This window comes from Sarcophilus harrisii, chromosome 2 (genome assembly GCF_902635505.1).
Source record: "Sarcophilus harrisii chromosome 2, mSarHar1.11, whole genome shotgun sequence".
Classification (NCBI taxonomy): domain Eukaryota; kingdom Metazoa; phylum Chordata; class Mammalia; order Dasyuromorphia; family Dasyuridae; genus Sarcophilus; species Sarcophilus harrisii.
The window spans coordinates 580779437-580804986 of NC_045427.1; the positions used below are offsets into that span (position 1 = coordinate 580779437).

Here is a 25550-nt window from a genome sequence, read left to right on the forward strand (position 1 = left end):
GATGTTGGTTTAAACCTAATTTCAGCAATATTTTTCCAGCTTTCTCAGCAGTTCTGGTTGAAAAGTGAAGTCTTATGCAAGTAGTTGGGAGTTCTTGAATTTATTGAATATCTGAAGACATATGAAAAAGATTAAGAATAGATTCTCATTTCAAGCTTTCTCATTACTGCTTCTTATTTGGGGAGGGATAATATTGTTTTCCTTTCTCCCTCCTTCTCTCTTTCCTTCTTTCTTTTCCCCTGCTCTTTTTTCCTTCCTTCTTCCTTCCCTTCTTTCCTTTCTTACTCCATTACTTTCTCCCTCCATTTTCCCTTCTTTCCTCTCTTTTTTTCTTTCCTAGCCTTCATTGTCTTAAAGAGAATCTTTGAGAAAACTTGTTCACTCTTTGAGGACTTAAAAGCTCAGAAACACGCTTGCTTTTTTAGTTTTGTATAAACACCTTGTGTATGTGGCTCCTATGTCTGCCTACAAGGTATACCATCTATCATAAGAAGGCATTTTAGTTAAGTTCCTAATCCAAAGTAGTTCTCCAATTTAGTTAGTGCTCATTCAGATTTATATGAATTTGAATACTTGTATTAATAGTTTTCTGATGCATTAATGCATTTTTATTCTCTATCATTAATATATTTATTTTCTTGTTCTCAGAGGAAGACATGTAAAAGTATGAGCTGCCAAGATATATTATTGCCAAGTTCATCATCTAAGTTCATCAGGAAACATAAATGTAACAAAAGCCCATGTCCATGAGAGAACACTTCCTCACAGAGCTCTAGAAAGCCTCATGTGAAAATCCTTTACCAAGTAAAAAGCTATGCAAACAAGTATTTCAGCCTGGCTTCTCATTTTTCAGAAGTTTACCTCTCCTTTTCCCTGACCATAAAAGGAGGAAAAGAAGGAAATGGTACATTATGTCATAATGTAGGTGAAAGGACTCACTAATGATAGGTTAAGGGAGATAGAAGAGATTGGTATAACTGCCTTCAAATACCTTGGCAACTAAAAGAACTGCAAGGCATCATATGAAGAATTTATACTTCCTTTTCCCCAGTGATAAAGAAAAGATCATATTTCAGATCTTGTCACTATATAGCTCTCAGCATGCATTCTCCAAAGGTAACTCCTCAGTCTGGACTGACAAGATTTCAATTTAGAATGGAGAGGTCAATGGGCTTCATCTGGACCTTCCTACTGAGTGCAGGTATGTTCTTCACATTGTTTCTGTTCTTTTAATCTCCTGGATGAAAGTTAGAAGACTAGTTTTTTTTTTTTTCAAAATTGTTCCTAAGAAGCAGATTTAGGGTTAATGTAGATAAGAACAGTTAGAGCTGTCCAAAAGGGGAATGGGCTTGACTTGGTAGGTAATAGAATTCACTTCAAAGGCAGTACTTAAGTAGAGGCAAGACAATCACTTGTTGGCAATATAATAGTTTATTTTTGTTCAGGAAGGGTTGTATCCCCAGTCTATTCCAGCTCTGAAATTCTGTGCTGCTGTGACCAGTTCCAAAAAACATGTCTTTTTATCCATAGTGCCAAAAATAAAATGAACATGACAGGCCAACTATAGAACTCTAACAAACATTAAACATTTGGGGATATCTTCAGATACTCTATCTCAGTGTCAAATTGAAATAGAAATGGATCCATGAAGGCCACAGATTGAGTGAGAAAACCTTAAATTAACTTAATTTAGGGTTGTGTTGTATCCATTAGTTTTTTTTTATTATTTTGTTTCCCATTTACGTCTTGGTCTGGTTTAGCTGCACTCAAGATTTTTGCTGGCCATGGGGCCTGTGGGATGTGGGTTTTACACTTCTACTCCACAAATATTTGGAAAGAGCTAGGAGAAGAGTGATAGACCTTGATTTTCAAATTGGTGAAAGATGGGAAATTTTATCTCATGTGCAACAAACATTTGGTGTCAATGATCAGGGGGTTGTTAGTTGTTCTTCCAATCACTTAAAATTTGTTTACAAAAAGAAGTCACATTTCTAAGGTATTTTATGACTGACAAAACATTTCCCACACAGCAGCTTTTTGTGAGGTAGGTGGTGCAAGTATTATTTTCATTATTTTTATATATATGAAGATACTTAGGTTTAGAAAGATTAAATACCTTGATCAAGTTCACACAGCTAGTAAATATCAGAACTAGGATTTGAACACAGATCCACTGACCTCAAATCCAAACTCTTGTTACTACATACACTGTGTTGTCTTTTGAGCTTTTAGATAAACATTAAAGGCTATGCTCATATGATGCTCAACCCCCTGATTGAATGTCCACAAATCATTTAGATTTGCTGTAGAGCTCCTGTTCTTGGAGAAAGTTCATATGTATCTCAAGAGACTCAAAAGTTATATTCTGTATTCTGTAATCCTATCTGTATCCCTAGAAATTTGATCAGAAAGAGATAGAGAAAACCCGCAGTAGCAAGTGGTAAGTAGATTGAATAGCAGCCCTGGAGTTAAGAATACCTGATTTCAAATCCAGCTTGAAATACTTGTGTGTGTGATCTTGAACAAGTCACTTAACCCTGATTGGCTTTTCTCCTCTTCCGCCCTCTCCTTCCCCTCCCACCCCCCCAAAAAAAAGAAAGAGAGAGAGAGATAACCAGAGTGTGTCGGAAAGAGAGAGAGAGAGAGAGAGAGAGAGAGAGAACAGGCAAGAACACTCTTCTAATAGCAGAATCCAGCTAAATCTGTTCAAATCATCACTGGGCCGCCCCCACCTTACAAGTTTTAGGTGAAGGATTCTGATGCTGATTGTGTTGGTCTCTCATCATTTTATATTGAACCTTGCATTCCTCAAATATACCATAGGCATTGCTGCTGGTGATCAGAAATCCCGTGTATTTCTACAGGCTTCTACTTGAGAACTTTCCACAAAGTCATCTTCTTTTGAGGCAAGAAAATGGCCCAGACAAGAGAATTCCAGCTTTGAAGTCAGGAGGACCTGAGGTCAAATTCAGCCTCAGATTTTCCCTAGGTGTCTGACCCTGGACATTTGCCTCAGTTTTCTCATCTGTAAAATCAGCTGGAGAAGGAAATGGCAAACCACTCCAGTATCTCTGCCAAGAAAACTCCAAATGGAGTCATGACTGAACAACGCAATAACTTATTTGAGCCTCATGACTTACCATGAGGTTGGCAGAATAGGTACTATTATTCTTATTGTGTATATAAAGAGAGTAAGGAAAAGTGACACTATAAATTTGGCTACTGAACCATACCATCTGAGGATGCTTGGCAGTCTTTGTTCTAGTTATTTATCTAATCCTATAATTTCCACTCTAGTCCTTGCCTCAAAGGTCACTGAAGCCCAACACTAATTAAAACTATGAAGTCACACTCAATGCAATCACTGAGAATTTGAAATTAGAGATTAAGGGAAATCTGAGAATATTGCTGGAGGCATAAATACATTTGACATTTCCTTGGACTTGCTATTTGGAACATTTTTTTTTTTTCTTTTGGCAAAAAGGATAACCAATATATATTCAGTAAGGGAGAAACTAAAACATGACTTTTCTGTTTATTTTGTAGCCACTAAAGCAAAAAGGAAGTTGACTCCTGAGCCCTACCACAAAGAACTTAATATCAAATTGCCCTTAGTTATCATCAGATTAATTCAAAGTGCTTTGTATTTTATCACTCAGTGGACTTGCCTTTGTGAAGATGCATGAGATAACATACACAAAAGCAGATTGATAACCTAAACTATTATTATCTGTATTGACCCATGACAAGGTAAATCCGGTGATATCAAAGGTCAGTGGATTATTAGTAAAAGACCAAAGTAATGTTTCTTAAAGGAGAAATAGATCAATTTCCATCTTGCCTGTCTAGTTAGAGAAACGAATTTGTTGTGCTCATGAAATTGAATGATGATAGTTTCTTGGAAAAGTATATTCAAATAAGGTATTTTTACATATCATTTTACTTGGTTCATAGAACAGACCTGTTTAATTTTTATTTTGCTCCTATTTTCTCTTCCAAGGTCAATAGTAATGGATTGGAAAGGACATGTCTAAATGTCTAATTTTTATAAGTAAGAAAAAGTAAGAAGAAAGTCAGAAAACTGCTCTGGATAGGTTCAAGGCATCAGATCCATTGTGATATGGATGTTTTATATCAAGAGTAATGAATTTTGTTTTGAGAATCACATTTAGAGAGAATGAACTGGGTGCAGTGACAGGAGCTATAATTCTTGCATGTGGGGAGTCTGAGGCTAGAAAATCTCATCAATTTTGGAGGTCTGAAACTCAGCAGGCTAATGCTGATTAGGTGTCTGCATTGGCTGGCATTAATATGGTGACCACCTAGGATCTGGGGGTCATTACCCTAAATGGTGGCAAATTGGCCTGGTTTAGAACAAAGCTTATGTATTGATTAGCAGTGGGATGACTGCAAGTGGTTTTTTACTTCAAACCTGGAGAGAATAAGAGTCAGTCTAAAAGAAATACCAGGGGTTAAGCCAGTGAATATCTAGAGGAGAGCAATCAGCATAGTGAGGGACCTCAAAATCATTTTATTTGAACATAGTTTAAAGGAGATAAAGAAAATTTCTTTTGAGGGAGTGGGGTTGATTATTGTCTCCAAATATTTAAAGAATATCACGCAAAAAAAGGATTAGATTTTTTTCTTTTCAGGCCTAGAAGACAGAACTCAGAGTAATGGGAAGAAATCGCAAAGAAGCCCCTTTCGTTTCAATGAAAAGAAAAATTTACTAACTCTTAAAAGAACTATCCAAAAGAGAAATGGATAGTTGGTTTCCCTATCATAAGCAAATATTGGATAACTACTTCTTGAAAACGTCATTGAGGGGACTCTTGCTTAGATGTGGGTTGATTTGATGATCTCCAAAGTTCTTTCTAACTGAGTGTTCTGTAATCTCAATATGATAGAACAGAAAACGCCTGATCAGATTATCAGACAATACAATACAAAGAGCATAAGTTAGGATAAATGCTAAAGTTAATAAATAACTGACTCCTGAGCAATGCTAACATATTTAAATGATTTTTGTCCTTTTTCCCTGAAAATGAGAACTAGAAAATATTTTTTTTCCTTCAGAAGTGGTTATTTAGTTGTGGTTCAGTCTCATCTGATTCTTTGTGATCCCCTTCAGGGTTTTCTTGGCAAGGATGTTGGAGCATTTTGTCATTTCCTTCTCCAGCTTATTTTACGGATGAGGAAACTGAGGCAAATGGGGTTATGTGACCTGCCCAGAGTCATACCACTAGTAGGTGTCTTCAGTCAGATTTGACCTCAGATCTCATAACTCTGGGCCTAACTGATCTATCCACTGGCTGCCTATGTGTCCTTCCTCCCCATCCCACCCCCAAAACTGGCTTCCCAACTACAAAGGTGTTATTTCTTTCCATGTAGATATATAGTTGTAAAAAAAGCTTGAATTTCTAAAACATATAAACCACAGAGTGGTACCTAAATTTACATTTGTTTCCATCAACAGGCACTATATGGATTGTCTCATCAGAGAAAACAACAATTGGTGAGCATCATCTCAGCTCTCTTAGGCACAATATTTGCATTATAGATTTTGTTTTCATGTCATGTACAAGTCCTTTAATAAGAGAACTGTGTAGAGTTGAAATTACGTTTCCAGAGGAAATGTGTGTGTCTTTCTTGCTAGGGTGCTAAGATTGAAAGCTAATATGAGATACTCATACTCATTATAGACCCACTTTACTTTCTGTCTGATATTGAATGAAAATTTTTACTTTTCTTGGAATTCTATGAGATAAACAGATAAAATGTGCATTCTATGAAATAGTTCCTCTTCTATCTCATGTTCTTTTTTGGAAGATGTCAACACTGGTCTTAGGTATGGATTGTCCTTCATGTAGGTCAACTTTTAAAACTCTGCTGAAAAGGTATTAAGTACTGTATGTTCCCTTCAACTCTTTGGACTATGACTGAGTCTAGAGGAAGGCCATGTCTTTTAAAGTACTGCTGAGAAAAATCTCAGAGAGAAGTGACATTCATAATAATCTCTAAGAATATGAAAAGAAAATACAAATGAGAACAAATGGGTTAACAAAACATGTTAATTTACTTGAGGGTTTTGTGTCAAACATAAGGAAACCTTAGCTCATGAATATTGACTACTAATAGAAGGTAAATAAGACTTTTGCTGAGATTGAAGGAAGCTAGAGAATCCAGGGGCAGGGATGGAGAGGGAAGCATGAAAGACAGATAGAGAAAAAATTCAAAGCCAAGATATGGAGTGTCACATTCAAGGAAAAGCAGAAAACAATGTCATTGAATCATTGAATTTGTGGAGGAGACTAGAGTGTGAGAAGACCAGAAAGATAGGAAAGGGATAGAATATGAAGGGCTTTAAAAAGAGGAGACCCAACCATGGGGGGAGTGAAAAATAGGGAAGATTATAATTTGCTCAATATATTAGTTTCCTAACATTTTCCATTTAGCTTGAAAGAACTATCCATAGCTTTTCCTTAAGAAGTTTTTCTGATTATTCAAAATGGTCTCCTTTCACATTTCCAATATCACATGTCCAAGCCTTAAGTCCCTACAGAAAATCTTTGTCAACACTTCCAGTCAAGTACTTTCCTTCTCTTAATAATTTTCTGTTCATCTTGTACAGGGGTTGGTTTTCTTTTATTAATATTTGTGTGTTTGCTGTCTTCAGATTGTTACCTGTTTCAGAACAAGGACTGTATTTAGTCTGTTTTTGTAACCCAGCACTTAGCAGGGTCTAACACATAGTAGGTGTTTAATAAATCTTTGTCCATTGATTGATTTCATTACTTTTGTTAATCTGATGGTTATAGAGGAGACCTTAGACAAGTTTTAATTAGAATTTGTTATTTTTGGTCATTTGGAGTATTCTTTCATGTGACTGACACATCTATTTTATGCTGATATGAACCATTTTAATCCCTTATTTGGAAACACAGCTGAATCCCCAAAGATATCCTGAACAATACTGGGAAAAGGAAAATATTTCCAATGTGTGTCATGAATGGAAAGCCCATTTTTCCATCACCTCCTAATCTTTTTGTTTTATTTTTAGCACCATCATCACCTGGCTGTGGAGGTATTCTTACAAATTCTTCAGGGAAATTCTCCAGCCCCAAGGAACCTACATACTCAGTGCCCTTCAAGTGTACCTGGTCTATTCAAGTGGCATTCTCTCTTCTAGTCTCACTGGCTTTTCCACACCTCAAGTAAGTATTATACTAGGAATTCAATTTTCTAGTTCTTCTACTTCCAATGATAGAGATACACAACTATGTCTATCATAAGATATTCTTCACTGACCTTACTACTAGAGCCAACTGTCTGCCTCTCCCATAGGCAAGACCAAGAGATATGCCAGGAATAAGTAGCTGTCTGGATGACATGAGTCAAGGAAGCCCATCGGGTCCCTTCTGAGCTGCTGTGTAACTGAGATTTCTAATATCTTCCAGTTTGATTGACCAAAGTGTTTCATGATACACCCAATTATTGTTCCTTAAAGTTGTGATTTTTTTCACAGCAATTATATAAGGGACTTGCTGAAAGTATTATTAGCTCCATTTTCTAGGAGTGGAAACTGAGGCTCAAAGATTTTAAGTGACTTGTCTTTGGTCATGATGATAGTCAGTGGTAGAGTCAGGAATCAAATCAATTTTCTGATGCTAAACCCTGTTTTCTTTTCTCTATACCATACTGCCCTCACTTGGTTGAAGTAAGTGCATAATCAGGAAATGGGATTTGGGAAGGAGGAAAGGGAGCAAGGGAAAGTTGGCTGGAAATAATTCAGAACATAGAGGATATTTGGGTTGGTAAAAGGAACCTCAAGGGATGACTGATAGAGGAAGGACAAGATGAAACCAAGGTCTACTGTCCATATATTGATGTCAAATAAATATAGTTTCTGAAGCAGTTCTCATTTTGGCCTCATTTTCCTTTCAAAATAATGTTCATGAGATACTAACATTTGCAGAGCACAAGCCTACAGTCAGCATTGATCTGCAACCTGGCCTTTATCATGTCATTCCTTTATTATTCTATGGAGGAGATTTTTGGCTTGATACAGAGAAAAACATCTTAACATATTTGTTGCCCCAAAACAAAGAATGGGAAATTCTCCATTTCTGGAAGTGCTCAGGTTTTTAGGTCAGAAATAGAACAGATTTCTCCTTTGGGCAAGTAACTGGTCTAGGTGTCCCAGAGGGGTCCTTCCATTTCTAAGACTTTATGATTTTAGAGTCTCCAAAGCCCAGAAAGAGATTCATATTACTGTACCTTATTTTATACAAAGAGAATGATCATGGTCATTTTCAAACTGTGATAGATGTCACTAAGTTAACAATCATGTATTAAATTTCTATTATGTGCCAAACACTATGTTAAAAGTGCTGGGGGACAGAGTAAAGCAAGACAATCCCTTCTCTCAAGGAGTTCAAATCTGTGGAAAAAGCTATGTACATGTACACAAAATGTGTACATGATAAATAGAACTTATGCTAAGAGAGTAGGCCTTAGAATTAAGAAGGGTTAGCAAGAGCTTCTTAGAAGGTGGGACTTTGGCTGAGATTGAAGGAAGCTAGAGAATCCAGGGGCAGGGATGGTGAGGGAAGCATGAAAGATAGCTAGAGAAAAAGTTCAGAGCCAGATATGGAGTGTCACATTCAAGGAAAAGCAGAGTACAATGTCACTGAATCATGGAATGTGTGGAGGAGATTAGGATGTGAGAAGACCAGAAGAAAAGGAAAGGGATAGAGTATAAAGGGCTTTAAAAAGAGGATACCCAACCATGAACACAAATGACGATTTCCTTTCTGGTTATTTCTTCCAACATTCACTGGAAAAGCAATCATTAGAATGACAAGGATCTCTGGGCAAGAATTTATAGTTTTTTAATTAGACCTGTCTGCATTATATTCATTGTTTAAATCTTGTTCTTAGCCATAATATCTATGACCCAGAAATTAATGATAACATTTCTTTACTAAAATTTTCCTTGGATGACTTATTATGCCATGGAAATATTTCTCAGAAGGCCAATAAGTTAGTCAAGAAATGATTATTAAACATTTACTTTGTGTCAGTCACTGTACTAAGCACTAGGGTTAAGAAAGAAAAAAAAATGCAGTCTCTGCCTTCAAGAAAAATGGTAGGGCCCTCCTCACTGTAGGTCTTCAAGTCCCCTTGTTGGATATCTTGTAGAGGTGATTCTTTTTCCACTATGTATAGACTAAATTAAATGGTCGCCAAGATGAATTAATCAACAAATTATATGCCAGGTGCTGTGTTTTCGTTCAACTATGAAATTTGAAGTTTTTGGTAAGGCTGTTCCAGTAAACACATACTTTGAAAGAACATATAAACTTGGAAGAGATTAGAGGATAATCCAGTGACATACTGAATCTTGGACGTCCTTGGAGCACCATAACTAGATACAGAGAAGTTTATCGCCAAAAAGTTCACCATCAGGTGCTTAATTTTTCCCAAACACAATAACTCATGCCATGTAGCCTAACGAGTGTGTGTGATATGCCCTGATGGAGAGAATGCTTATATTGGTGAAATGAAAAATCTTAGAAAAATGGAAGTAAGTTTCATTTTGCTTGGGACCAGACTTGTGTCTTTCATTGGTCCATTGGCCCTTTTTTGCTACTTAACATCTTAGAAGCTGTGTGAGATGATGAGAGGTTAAAGTAATTTGTTCAATCACACAACTAGGATGTATAACAAACAAGAGTTAAACCCAGATTTCTTTACTTTAAGGTTGGATCTTTATCCAGTATCCCATGCTCTTTAGTGCTTTATAGTGCCTGGCTCAAAGTAGGTGCTGAATAAATGCTAGCTGATTGACTCTCATGAAATAGAAGACTAACATAGTATACTTTGTTATACTTACTTCATGAAATAGAAGACTAACAGAGTATACTTTGTTATACTTACAAAGTATAAAAGTACTTTGTAAAATGCTTTTCCCGTGGCAGAGGACTTTCATTTTTGTTCTCATCAGAGCCCCACAACAACCTTATGTAGTAGGCAGGAAAAATATTAATTTCACTGTTGGGTCTTGGTTTTCTCATATGTCAAATGGCAATAATATTCTTTGCTTCATTGGGTTAAGGCAAGTTAATGAAGTAATGTTATGTGAAAACTCTCTAAACAACATAATGCAATATAATAATAAATAATAATAATGTATAGAGATGTTACTTGTTTAAGGTAGCATAGTAAATTAGCAGCAGGTCTAATATCTATATATAGACAATCAGGAATATATGTACTCTTATCTTCCCCCATTAGAACATATATTGTCAGTGCCTAATATAGTCTGTGTAATATAATAGATACTTAATAAATATTTATTTATTGATAATAGATTAAGAGAAGACTTTAAGGCCACCAAGTCCAATCCTATATTACAACTGAAGAAAGTGAAACTCTTTTTGTTAAGTGATTTGCCTGGGGTCCCATAATTGGCAAATGTCTGAAACAAGTTTTGAATTTGTCTTCCTGACTCTTAAGTCCAGTATTCTATCCACCAAGCCACTTTGCTATATTTCCACACTTATCAATAATTCCCAGGCATAAGAGATTGAGATGGGATGCAAAAATCTCTAAGAATAAAATGAGGCAGTTTGAAGACAATTATGATCACAGAAAACTCATAGGAAGCCAAAGGATAGAACTAGTCAATGGAGACTGATATATCCCCTCAAGAAGCTATTTTGATGGTTTCTTTTACTCCTTAAGCTAAATCATTCAGTGAAACTTCCTTATTGAGGCAGTGCATTATAGATTTAAGAACCAGGAGACCTGGGTTGTAGTCTCAGTTCTGTAGAACTGAGAACGCAGTTCTCTAGAAATGCAAGTCACTCCTCTACTTGGTTTGATGGCTATGCTGAACTGGAAGGTAAGTGTAAGAGAGCTTCAGGCGATACCTGATATCTGTGCATTAGAAACACATTAATTTGAATGGATTGAACCATTCAAAAATACAGAGTAACAATGAATGTTCTGGATTAAATTAGACTCTTGGATGACACTGAAAAGAAGGGGAATAAAAGTCTACTTCTATAGAATGATTAATATTCAAAAATAAAATATTTAGCCCACTATTAAGGATTTTAAAATATTTTTATTTTAAATGTCCAGATGTTTGGTGTGCTGTATAGCCTTGTTGGGTGTCTTTCCCCCATTAGTTTCATACTCCATGATGTTTGTACATCCTCCTCTAATTTCATTAAAGAGAAATATCTGATCATGTATAAAGCCCTTTGGAATCCATGAATATATCTATATACCTTTGTACATATGTATATGTACATAATTATCTGTAAGTACATATATATATATATATATATATATACACACACACATTTCAGATGATGTGGCTAAAAGTTATTTCTAAATCCTATATCTGTCTTTTGTTCCAGGTAACACATATTTATTAGTTTAATAAAAATTTATCAATTGATAAATTAATATAATTAGGGAACTAGGTATACATATACAAAGGTGATTAATACAATTTGTTGATAATATAAGGAAAAACTCACCAACAATTAGGCATTGAATATATTTCCTTGTTTAGTAATGAGTTTCCATCAGTAACAGTCCTGGAGTAGACACTGGGTAGCCACATGCTGGGGATATATATTACCAAGTATTGCTATTGAAGTATGCATTAGATTATGTCACCTTTAAGTGCCTTAAAATGCTGGATTCCGAAAAAATATATAAATGTGTGAGTGTGTGTGAGTGTGTGTGTGTGTGTGTGTGTGTGTGTGTGAGAGAGAGAGAGAGAGAGAGAGAGAGAGAGAGAGAGAGAGAGAGAGAGAGAGAGAGAGAGAAAGAGGGAGAGAGAAAGAGAAGGAAACATAATAACTTCTATTTCTAAGAGGAAAAAAAACAGGAGTCACGGAAGGTTACTGAAGAGGTAGCACTTATGCTGGCATTTAAATATTGATAAGCTTTAGACATCCATAGGGGAGAAGGGAATTTCAGACTAGATGAATGGTTGGTTGTACCAGTCAGTGTCTGGGCAGTACTGAGAGCAGAAGAAGCAGAGTACCCTCCATGATTCTTTATAGATTTTCCCAAGGATTAAGTTTGGTGAGATCTATATTGGTCAAATAGTATAGGATGGTTTAGGGGGAAAAAAGAAAGTTAGATTTGGAGAGGATTGTTGTGGGAGCCACCTGTCAGTGGCTGCTGGAGATCTAATTCTGATCAGCATGTGAGAGCATGATAAAGATATAAGGAGATTAAGAGGCAGTTGCATTCTCTGACCTCTCTCTTCTCCCCTTTTGCCTCAGATTTATTTCATTCCCAATTCACAAGCAACATCTGAGTCTGTAAAGGCTGATTTACAATTCCTTCAAGTGTGTTATAGTTCACAGCTGTGGGGGCTTTGGAGAACTAACCCACCCCTCAATGTCACAGTCCCCTTTAATCCTTTACAGGATTTCTGGGTTTCACACTTAGGTGTGGTTTCTAACAGAGGATGTGGATTTAAATTCCATTGGAACAGTCTCAAAATGTTTCAGTTTTCTATAAGGTTATTTATAGCTCCAAATCTCCAATTCTATATCTCTAGTAATCACATAAGAGGACTTATTATTTTCAATCACTGGGTTGATGAGTTAGTTCTAAATTAATGATGAGTTGTAGGGTAGTCTTATCTAATGTTCACCATAAAATAGGGACAATAGGCTGGACAATAGATCATCTGAAAAATCTGTAGGTTTGAGTTGTTCTGCCTTTCAATATGTATTCACAGAAGAAACCAAATATTTCAGGATATAAAAAAGTACTGTGTGCAGGAATAAGAGAATAATGGTGCTCTTACTGAGTTCAGTCTTAGGAAAGACATTGATAAACTGAAGAACATCCAGAGGACAGTCAAGATGGTCAAAGGCTTTGAGTTTATGCCATATAAAGATTGACAGTCAAAATAACTGGTAATGTTTAGCTTAGAAAAGAGAAGGTTCAAAGAAGGTACGATAGCTTCAATTTTCAAGTATTTCAAGAATTATCACATGGAATAGGACTTAGGTTTTTTTCTGCTTGGCCCCAGAAATTAACCTGAAAGCAAAGCATGGAAGTCACAAAGAAAGAAATTTAAGCTTGATAAAAACAACAATTTCCTATTGATGAGAGCAGCTTAAAAAATGGAACAGGCCATTTGAAGCAGATAGGGTCAAATGCTCCTGCATTCCCTTCTAACTCTGAAAATTCTGTGAAGTGAATCAATTGAATAATTGATATTTCATATAAACATAGCCATTATTCTGGGAGCAGCCATTCTCTTTGTGCCAGTAGTCTCTTGGATGACCAGATCTCACTCTTCTTTGTGTACCTGTGAGGGAAAAAAAGAACAGAGAGAAGACCTTCTCAGGTCTCTCTCCTCATTTTCTCTACTCTAACAAAGAACCTGTGATCCTACAAATTACCACATGTCACACCAATAACTGAAGACTTCCATTCAATCAGTAGGAAAATCCAAGACAACAAACATTGATTAAGCATTGTGCATATATGATAGATTTTGTGTTTTACTCTAGGGGGCACAAAGATGTAAGATGATACAAAACTCCTGTCTTCAGGGGACTTATGATCTAGGGAATTTTTTCCAGGTTTAAAAAGTGAATTGAACAAATTCCAAGTTTATTGTGATTTAGTCAACAGACTCACACAGTCCATCTTAGATGTAGTCAGAGAAGATACAATTTTAAAAGTTGCAATACTCTCTTACCCAGTTTTCCTTGGCATCTGAATCAAAATGTCTCATATTTCTGTGAATTGAGGCACTGAAGGCAGCCTACTCATATTAAAATTTTTTGTTGATGAATTTGATTGACTCTGCTTACTTCCTTTATAGTTCTGTCTCCCAGGTAGAAATGGAAATTTATAATGTAAGTCCTAAAAAAATTAATTTTTGTTAGCCCATCTTTGTTAGTTCATTTATGTCATAAGATTTGTGTACTACTGGGACAGCATGTTCTAGATTTTCTTTCCCATATGTTTCCTCAGTACTTTTCAAACCCACCTTAAATGGAATCAACTTCTGTTATTCTAGCCTCAGCTTTTGCAAAATTAGTGAAATCCCCTATCTTTGCATCTGGTTTTCAATCTCCCACATTAATCATAGATCTTTCCCATTTTATACTAGTATCTGTTAAGAAACTATTAACTGTAAATACATTAAAATATTAATTTCCATTATTATTGTCCATAGGCCTCTGAAATGACAGAGGCCTTCAAATTTCAAATTAATTAGTTCTTTTAACAATGGAATTATGGCCAATGTAGTTGATACTTGTGGATCTTTACCTCTTAATGATCCTCATCTCATCCCACTCTTATGTAATCCTTTCACTCCAGTGCAGGAGGACAGAGGGCAAAGTTAAACTCCTTGAGGGTAGAGATTTGTTTTTATTTTTATATGCATAGTTTCTAGAATGTTGGGGATGCCAAATCAAAGTTTGTAGATTTAAACTGTGTCTAAGGATTGAGAAGGGATCTTCCCAGATCTTCATTGAACATCTCGGATTTGAAGCTGGGAGAATCCAGTCTACAAACAGGGCATAGAAGTAGAAAGGAGATGGCCCTGAGAGAGGGAGACTAATCATCTGAAAAGGATGGAATCAATCATGGCACTCCCCTAGGAAGTAGAATAGAAGAAAAAGGAAAAACTTTGAAATTTGTGAATACATAAAACAGCTTTTCAACAAGGAAAGCAAAATGAAGAGTAAGAAATATAGCAAAAAGAAAGAAATGGGACACAGGAAGAGATAAATTATACCAATGATGGATATTCTGAAGTCTAGAAAAAGGAGGTATTCCCTAAACAGAAACTTCGATATATATGGTATCTGATTACATTAAGGGAAAATGATCATTGCCTATGTAAGTTATTCCTTATTCTAATGGTATTTGCAATCTGAAGCCTTAAAATCTTTTGTAAAACTTACTAACATTTTTCATGAATAAGAATGATCTAAATTAATACTGACTTTTCCTGTTCTGATCTTCCAGCTTCTACTTCAGTCACAGTCCCAACAAGTAAGTAATGCATCTTTTTTCAAATTAAAATCATGTCTCAATAGAGGAATTGTTTCTGGATTTCTGATGATCTTTGTGGATGGATAAAGGGTTGCAGAAGGGGACAATAATAGTGTTAATAATATCAGCTGTTTAATTTTCTAGTTGCTATGTACTGGGTTCAGTTCTTGTCTCCTTCCCCCATTCTCAAGTTTAGCACTACCACTTTGTGCTATTAAATTAGGGTAAATAGGAAACAGTCTGGTGTTATTCTTGGGATAACTGACTCCAGTCCTGGCACTGTGCACTATGACACCACCTAGTGGTCCCTACCTACACTTATCTATGTAGCAGAGTGCTTAATTTGCAATCAATAAGTCCCGGGTTTAGGTCTTGCTTCTGACACATACAGATTGTGGCAAGTTGAACTTTCTAAGTGACTTCCTAATGTATAAAATGGGAATAGTTAGACCTACAGTACCTCCTTCATAGGAAGTACTTGCCTTCCTTCCGTGAAAATTAAATGAGAAAAAGAATGCTAGTTATTTTGAAAAATCTCAAAATACTTTGTAAATATTGGTTATTGATATTAACTTCTCTGGGATGAAGTCCCTCATCAATAAATTGGGAATCAGAATATTTATTTTTACAAGTTTATTTGGACAAAACTCTGTGATTTCATTTGTATAGGGAGATCCCAACACAGAAATTTTTAACCAATGCAGTTTGGTACTGTTCTTCAACTTAAGCGTCTTAGAGTATGTGTCTAGGGGTATTGGGAGGCTAAATGATTTACCTAGAGTTATGACCACCACACAGGCTTTTAATTCTCAAGGACAGTTCTCTATCCACTATACCATATTGCTTCTCTACTAAATAGATGTGGAAATGCTTTGGTAAGTATAAATGATATTATACATATACACACATTTATATGTGTCTATATATGTAGATATATTCATACACATGTTGTGGTTGTTCAGTTGTCCACTTGTGTCCAACTCTTTCTGACCCCATTTGAGGTTTGTTTTTTTGGGCAGAGATACTGAAATGGTTTGCCATTTCCTTCTTCAGCTCATTTTTCACAGAAAAGTAACAAATAAGATACCTAATTTGCCTAGGGTCACACAATTAGCAAGTTTGAGGTAATATATGAACTCAGAAAAATGAGTCTTCTTGACTCCAGGACAGCTCTCTACTGGACCACCTAGATGACTCCTCCACGTGTTTAATATGAAAAATACAGGTAAAGGTATATACTTTTTCATGGTTATATGAACATAATAAAGTAGAATTATTACTGTATTATACAGTATTATAATATAGTAATATATACTATTGTATAGTATAGTTTAGATATTATTGTTATAGAGACTGCACATTGTATTGGAGACAAAGGACCTGAATTCAAGTCCTTAGGCTTGCCATTTACTTAGATCTTAGACCTTAGTTATTCTACTCTTGACTTTCTTTTTACATCAAATGAGAAAGTTGAACTAGTTGATATAAAATGTTCTTTAGCTTTATCATTCAGATTAAGTGGTGAAATTCTGGCTTTCCTTAAAGAAGACTTTAGATATTACTCAAGAGGTCAATGATAAGAGATAAACTATTCATCCAAAGATGTTAATAAACAATATCTTATCAATTCAGCCAAACAACAAATGCCACTCAGAATATTACTCTGGTCAAAATTGTGTAAGGAAAAAAGGAAAGGATAAGAGAATGGTGACAATTTTAAGAGTCAGACTCCAAAGAAATGCCTAGGTCAGACATTCTTACAACTACAAACTTTCATTTCCATTTAATTTTTTTAAAAATTGATAAGTCTTATGTTACATATGAATAAAACAAGGTTCTGGAAGATAACTTCTTTGATGTCTCATAGGTAGCAATGGAGTTCAGGACTTAATTCCAACTTGCTTAACTGAATTTAATCATGTTACTAATTAGTCCTTTTTCCTCCCTTTGTAGCTGTTCTATCTTGTGGAGGTCTACTTGTCCAGCCCAAAAGAACATTTTCTAGCCCATCATATCTGGAAAATTATCCACACAGTATGCAATGTGTTTGGGAAATTGAAGTACCAAAAACATGCAGATAAGCCTTACCCTGAAAACATTTGGGTAAGTTGATATTAAGAAAACTCTCAGTCCATCTTTAACCAGGGGGGATCTTAATTCGTTTTTTGAGTGTTTTTTTTTTTATCAGATTTAGAAAACTTGAGTTTTGAATTTCATTTTCCTAGATTATCCATGTGGAAGCTTCAATTCCTTTACAGTGCTGCTATAGAAGGAATAAAGCTAAAATTGGCCAACTGGGAAAATCTGATTTTAATTGCCTTCTAACATATGGAATTATAACCCTCAGCAAAACTGTGAGGCCAGAAGAATTGTTCTTAGCATCCTTAAATTCTCTTTATGTACCCTTTCCTGCTTTCACTGATTAATAATGTTAGAGAAACCTTAGCAGTCATTAAGTCCAATTTCATTTGAGAGGCAGCATGGGACAACAAGGAACATTCTATTCAAATGTGTCTTGTCTCTCACATAAAACATATGTAACACTCTAGTAAGAGACTTATAAAAAATACAGGTAGGTATACTATATATATATATATACTTACTTGATGTATGCATTAAAACCCAAATAACTGTGAAATCTAAGGGAGAAGGTTATTAGGGCAAAACTACTTTCATAGTAATACCAAGATATTTCAATTATTAATATTGAAAATATGAAGAAATATAACCCACTAAACAAAACCTTTTTAGGATCCTCAATAGTTTTTGATAGAATAAAGGAATCCTCAGACCAAAAAGTTTGTTAACTGTTGCTCTAAGGAGCAGAAGAAAATCTTCCACTTTTCTATTATAGTGATCAGGGTTATGGGGGGGGGGTCTCTGTAGTATAATGGAAAGTCCACTGAATTTGGCATTTTCAATTCAAGTCTTCAGTTTGAATCCTGGCTTTATCACTTATTAGCAATGTGGCTTGATTTCTCTGAAACTTAGATTGTTCATCTACAAAATAGAAATACAAATATCTATCTTTGACTACCTTGAAGAGTTGCTATTGAGAGCTATATGACAAATTATGTGAAAGATTTTTAATGCAAAATTATATTTATAAATATCAGACATTATTATGAAAAAAAATGACAAATTCAAAAGTATTCAGCATCTTTGAGATACTAGGTATTTTTATATTTACCTGATATATTTACCACTACCACCATCCTGCTCTTTACTTTTAGCTTTAGCCTTATTGCAGCTCAAAGCTCCTGAATTCACCATCCTTAACTTCCCCCAGTGGTAGGGATTACAGGCATGCACCACCTTACTCAATAATGCTATTCCTCTTAAACAAGTTGGTCACTAATATATGAATATCTCAAATGCCTGAGTGATGATGACATAACTTATATTTTAATTTCAACTTCACAGGGATGAACACTCCCTTAGCTGTTCTTCGAGTCATGTTGACATCTTTGATGGATCCCAGAGCTCATCTGATCTCCTGGGGCGTTTCTGTGATGCTTCCAATGAGACATTTTTGTCTTCTTCCAACAAGATGAAAGTACACTTTTCTAGTGACTCATTTGTCATCAAATCTGGATTCCAGGCTTCTTTTTTTGCTCTTCCACAGCATAATAATGACACAGGCAAGGGAGAAAAAGATGTTTATATCTTCCTACCCCTACTCTTTCCTTACCCCACCAATCTCAGGTTGCCTAAGAGCTGGGGGAGAAAAACAACAACAAACTGAAACAAAACCATCTCATTTACAATTCATATTCATATCTAGGTTAACTATCTTTGTTTAGAGGAATGTTCAACAATCAAGGCTCAGTCCAAATTCTTGACATTGCATGTCTTCCCTTTTTCTTGGCTTAAGAAAAAAATTAAGTGGCCAACTTCAGAGAAGCAATACTTAGTTGAAATAATGACAAAAGCAGTTAATTTTTACACAACACTTTAAAATTGCTGAGTTCTTTACATATATTGTCTCATTTGAATCTCAGTAATTTTGAAATAGATAGCATAAGTGTTGTTATTCTCTTTTTAGAGATGATTTAATTGAGACTAAAGTGGTAAAGTATTTTGATCAGAATTATATAACTAGCAAATGGTAGTGCTATCATTGAAACTCAGATCTTCTGACACAATATTCAGAACTCTTTCCATAATGTCACACTTCCTCAGCATAAATCCTGTAGTTTAAGTCTCCATAGTCATGTTACATAGCGTGGCTCAATAGACCGATTGTTAGACTTAAGAATTAGGAAGACCTGGATTCAAATCTTGATTCTGACACTTAATACTTTTGCTCTAAATAAGTCTTCTAATCTTTGTGTGCTTTGCAAATGATAGCAACTCCCTAGAATTCATTTATTGAAATATATGTGGTTTTAGATTTGAAACAGGGTAAAGAACTCCTACATCTGGAATTATGGATGTCGCTGAAATTGCAGATGCGTCATGCATTTGTAATATAAATTTATTTGTGGCCCTTGTTAATTCATTCATAACCCTAGATGAGGAATTTCAGGAAAATCTCTGTAGAAGTGAGAGTGTTTAGGAGAATGTAGCTATATATATATATATATATATATATATATATATATATGTAGCACTAGCACTTTGCCACTGATTGTCCTACTGTTTCCTCTATAATATATAGCAAAATCATAGCAATCATTTATTCCCAATTCCTCCTTCTTACAATGGATCTCAGAGCTAAGTGACTATCATAAGCTTTAAGTCAAGATACAGATGAGAAATTATTTGGTGTTGTTTAGCACCTCAAACAGGACTATAAGTGCAATCCAAATTTTTGTTCTATTTCTCAATCCAAAGAAGCAATTCCTTGCCTCTGTAAAAATTTCCTTTTTCAATTTGGCACCATTCAGATCTAGAAGCAAAGTTAGCATTTTTCATCAGAGACAGAGTATTCAACTTAGTCATTTTACTTATTTTATTTAACTTAGTCAAATCTCTGAATCAGGATTTGAACTCAGATCTTCCATAAATCCAAGTCCAATACTTCATTTACTTCCCCATGTGTAAAACTTAGGGTTCATCTATTAGAACCCCCTCATTTGACAGATAATAAAATGGAGACCTAGAGAGTTTACATAGCTAGTCTAAGGGCATACAAGAAGTAATTGGAAGAGCCAGGGTTCATATTTTGTCCATTTGACTCCAAATTCAGCTCTCTTTCTAGTGTATAGTTTTCTCTCACAATAATCTCATATGACTCCAACTAGTTCTTACAAAAATCCTATGTCAGATGCATGTTACTGTCTCCATTGAACAACTCTAGTCATTGAAGCTCAGAAAAATTAAATAATTTTACAAAAACAACATGAGTAGCAAGCAGCGGAGCTTAAGCTAGAATTTAGAATTCTTGTGTTCATACATCCACCCCCCCCCCAATTTTTAAAAATAATACATTTCTTTTATTTATTAATACATTTTTATTATACATACCATTAAATAATAATTTTCTTCCTTCTGCACTAGCATTGTCATGCACAGAAGATCATATGTATACAGCAGTCAATGACCAATATCTGGAGTCACTAGGTTACAGTGCTCAGAACATATCGTTGTACAACTCATCCTGTGAGCCTGAAGTCATCACAAACTATGTAATATTCAGCATCCCATTTAATAGTTGTGGAACTGTCACAGAGGTGAGAAATCATGAACTCAAAATACAATCGAGTTTTAATACAATCAATTCACTGAATGGTAGAATTAAAAAACATCAGAGGTCACAGGGACTCCTAAAAACATTAGGTCCTACTTCAATATATGAGAATGAGTGAAGTGACTGATAAATAATAGCTTACATTTATGTTATTTAAGAAGGTTTCCAATGTACTTTTCATACAACAATCCTGTGAGATAAATAAAACAGGTATTTGTCTTGGAACAATTAAACAACTTGCCTAAAGTCATACAACTAGTAAGTATCACAGCCATGAAGCAGGCTCAGGTCTTCAATCTCTAATTCCAATGTTCTTTCCACTGCACCTCATTTTGTCAAGGTCACAAGGCTAATAGATAATGGAGTTGGGTCAGTAACCTAGCTTTCCCTATTCCATATTCAATGTTGTTTCCCATACACCACAGTTCCTCCCTTTTAAGCTTCCCTCCATGAGAATTATTCATCAGACTCACTTTTAAGAACCCCTCTATGGTCTTAACAACACTACACCCCCCCATTAGTGTTTTTTTTTTTTTTTTGCAAAATGCAACATTATAAACAAAATAGACATTAACCCCAGGAAAAATATAATAAGGAAATGAAATTCAGTTGCAAGATATGTAAATATATATAACATATATTCAAGGTTTTCTGAAAAGCCTTGCATAATGATTAAACTGTGGATGAAGGTATTATAGAAAAAATAAAAATCACACTGAAAGGCAAAAATTGAATTTCCTTTTTTTTGCTTTGACTGTACCAAATCATAAAATACATAGTTGTATTTTCCAGTCATAGCTATTTTCTCTATTCGCTACAGATAAGAGAAAGTAGAACCTCAAAATGTATAACTTTAAATAGGCATACAGAAAAACTTTTATGCAACATTAGGCCACTGATTTTCCATTGTTTTGATAAAAAATTGGATGAAGGCTTGTGGCTACTAACAATTCACACATAATAACCAACTTATGTCAGGACTCCATTCTCGCAGGTACACAGAAGACATAAAACCCCCTTCTGGTTCAGCAGCAGTTTTATCAAACAGAATAAAATACACAGGATCATGACACTAAGATGAAACATCATATCACTGGACATTGTCAGGTTACATTTCCTTGGGGCTTTAAAACAACTTATTTTTTCACAATGTTTAAAAATGTAAATTTAGAGAACAACTTTTAGTGTACTGAGTGTGGGTACAATAAAATAATCAGCAAAGGATAGATACTAATAGTCTGTACCTACCTTTGGTACCTTTCTTCCAAAAAGGTAAGACTGCTTTTCCATCCTTGAATTTAAAATATGCCTGCCATAGAGGTTTTGTTTAATTGTATAGACTTAACTGTAGTGAACTTGGATGTTTCAAGGTGCAACTTAACAGTATCTTGCACATAGCAGGCAATTTATAGATGTTTATTGATTAATTGATTGATATATCATAATGAGGGTTCTGTTTATTGTCCACTGAAAGGGTCAGCCCCTTGAGCAGCAGTCAGTTCTTTAGCTGCTGAAAAAAATATTATCTATTTGTAGCCGCCATTTTTCATTTGTTGCCATTTTTTTTCATTTGTAACTGAAAGACTGCAGTCTGAAAATAATGTAATGTCATTGTACTGAAAATTAATTATCATCTTGGAACATAAATAATTAAGGTTTAAAAGTATACAGGGATTTCTGGAAGAAAAGTTATCTATGAGTTGTAATTGTATAACAATAAAGGTAATTTTTAATGAATGCATCATAGAAATTTTCTCATATTGTCTTATTTTGTACATTCTCAAAACTTATATAAGTGATATTGTAGCTAGTTCTGCTTTCTTCTTTAACATGAAAAATGGAAGGCAAACCAATATGTATCACCTCTCAACCTAGATGTTTTCTTTCCTGAATATTTTTTAAAATAATTATATATATATATATATATATATATATGTATATATATATATATATATATACAGGAATTATATATATACAGGAAAACTGAGTGAAGAAAAGCATTTTTTCTTGCTATTAGCTTTTCAAGGCAACTTGTGGCAAAATCCAGACTTTGAAAAGCCAGAAGCTGGTCTCTAAAACTTAGGTAGACTACTTCCAGTCTTGAAGGGTAGAAGCAATAGGAAAAAAGAGGAGCTAGAAGGGAAAAGAGATAGATGGAAATAAAGTACAAGTTTTCTTTGTTACAGCCCAGTTCAAGGCAACAAAAAGCTGTCATTGTTGTGATAGTCATCAGAAAGGCTGGAGTGGACTGAAGTTTGAGGTTCAAAGTTAAAATCTTGAATTTGCCAATGAGTTGTTATAACTTCATACTTTTAACTCTTTTGATAAAATATACTTTTTAAACCCTTGCTCTATTTTTGTCTTTGATTTGGTAAGGAAAAAGATGACACCATCATCTACTCCAATGTGATTTCCACGAACCAATCTAGCAGAATCATTTCCAGGCTAAAGAACTTCCACTTACATCTCTCCTGCAGAATGAATAAGAATATCATGGTAGAAGTCAAATACTTGGCAGCTGACTCCATTGATATTTCCAGATATCAATATGGCCACTATGGGCTGAAGGTCTCATTTTATGAATCTCCATTGTTTGAACATCCAGTGACTGAATCCCCATATTATGTAGAACTCAACAAGGATGTTTTCTTTCAACTCATGCTGAGTCACTTTGACCCAAATCTGGTGCTTTCAGTAGATACTTGTGTGGCCTCTCCCTTTGCTGATGATTTTAAAACTGTGACCTATGATTTAATTCGACATAGGTAAGAGCTTTGTATAGTGGCTAATTTTTAAAATTGTTAATTTCTTATGGATTATAATCAAGAAAAGTTGAAGATTAATCAAATGGAATTGTATTTGTTTGCTGTCTCCATACACTAAAACCATTTTGAAAAAGAAAATAAATTTAATCAACTTGATTCTTTAAAAAATTTTCTAATTAGTAATAGCAGTAATTACAGCAATTAACATTTAGGTTATATGTCCACTTTTATGAAGTATTTTTTTCACAACAAAACTGTGACATGAGTGGTACAAATATTTTCCCCATTTTACAAAGAATGAAACTGAGGCTTTGAGAAATGAGGTAATGTGCATAAGGTCATATAGGTAGCAAGTGGTCAAATAAAGACTAGGATGTGAGTTTTCTTAATCTGTCAGAGCTTTTTATGATTACTTAATAAATTCAATTTAATTGAAACAAAAAATCAGTTATCTGAATTCAAACTTTATTACAAAAAAAAGAGAAAATGAACCAATATAACTAGTTCATACAATTGATTTAATAAAAAAAATTTAAAATAAAATTTATTAAGACTAACTTTCATCAGAATTAATATTTCTCTAGCAGCAATGGAACATATTTGAAGAGTTTTGATCAGTATATTAAATGGCATAAAATAATGAGGACTTAAAACAAAAAAAGTGGTGGCTCTGTAAATTAAGAGAAAGGAATGAGTGAGAAAAGCACTTAACAAAAAATGATTTGCTAGGACATGAAGATTGATTGGATCCAGAGAAATCCAAGGAAAAACATTATCTTCCTCTTCACTGATTATTTATTAAGTACCTGCTATACAAACAAATAGAAGACATGATCTCTGATCTTTAGGAAAGTATGATCTTCATGTAAAGGAGATTATGGACATATAATAAAAATTGAGGTCAGTTAGAAATGGTCATGGGAGTCATCTACAGAGATATAATATTTGAAAGCATGAGAATAGAGGAGTTAGAAGGAGAGGCAAAAAATAACTGTGAGGTTTCAAATATAGATTATTAGAAACTTGGTAGCATCTTTATAGATTGGTATGGGGAGTTGGAGTGGAATGTTTCCCAACTTTTATTTGCATTCATCATCCTTCAAGTTTTCTCTTTAGTTAGGATTTATGTCTCATTACAAATGCAGATTTTCTCCTCCTAAATATCAAGTCACAGTGTGCTCCAGACTGTTTCATCTCAGATTTCCCTTTATTTCAAAACAAAAGATGTCTCATCTCCCTTTAACTTTATTTTCCAGATGTGTGACAGACTCCACTTATACTGCTTTCTCTTCTTCAACCCAAATGTTGTCAAGTTTAAATTCAGTGCCTTCAAGTTTCTTAAGGAACATGATGCCGTTTATCTGAAATGCCAAATGGTGATATGCAGAGCAGATGATGCCTCCTCTCAATGCTTACAAGGTTGCACACTCAGATCTAAGCGAGAAACACAACCTGAGTGGGACAATTTGGATGTTGTTGTGAGTCCCATTCGTCAACGGAGGGATACATCTCTGGAGGAAAAGACTGGTAATTGGAACTCACTGTGTAAACTCTTCATAACTCACACCCTTTCTACCTTTCTAATCTTCTTGCACATTCATCCCTTCCATGAAATCTATGATCCAGAAGCAGCTTCCCACCTTAACCTCCATTGTCTGAATCCCTGCCTTTTCATTGGTTATCTCTATGGATAAAAGCACACTGATCCCTTGGACTTTCTGGCTTTCAACAAATTTCAATTCAAGCCTTATCTTCTGCAAGAAAAATGTCACAAAGAATTTATGACATTCCCAATATTGATTTAATGTCATTATTGCTACCAAAAAGATAATTCATATATCTAAAGTGGGTAAAGTGGGTTGTTTCATCTCTAAGTCATTGAAGATCTCTAACTAAAATTGGTAAAATTGGGTTTATCATGCCTATTCCCACCACTTCAGAAAAATCCCAGTCCCTCCAAAGTCTCCAGCTTCTCTTTACTTTCTACTCTCTATCTCTTTAATAACCAATTTACCATAGAATGCATACCCTTT

The 25550-nt window shown here is 34.8% G+C and overlaps 1 protein-coding gene across 1 annotated transcript; it reads left to right on the forward strand.

Annotated features, from left to right (window-relative positions):
• Positions 1-1101: 1101 nt before the first annotated feature.
• On the forward strand, positions 1102-25211 carry LOC111718831 (deleted in malignant brain tumors 1 protein-like). Its single transcript, XM_031949361.1, is given in 9 exon segments — positions 1102-1201; positions 7061-7214; positions 10821-10906; positions 17014-17167; positions 18484-18701; positions 20563-20735; positions 23129-23517; positions 24774-24808; positions 24811-25211. Coding segments are annotated over 9 exon segments (1710 nt in total).
• The last annotated feature ends 339 nt before the right edge of the window (positions 25212-25550 follow it).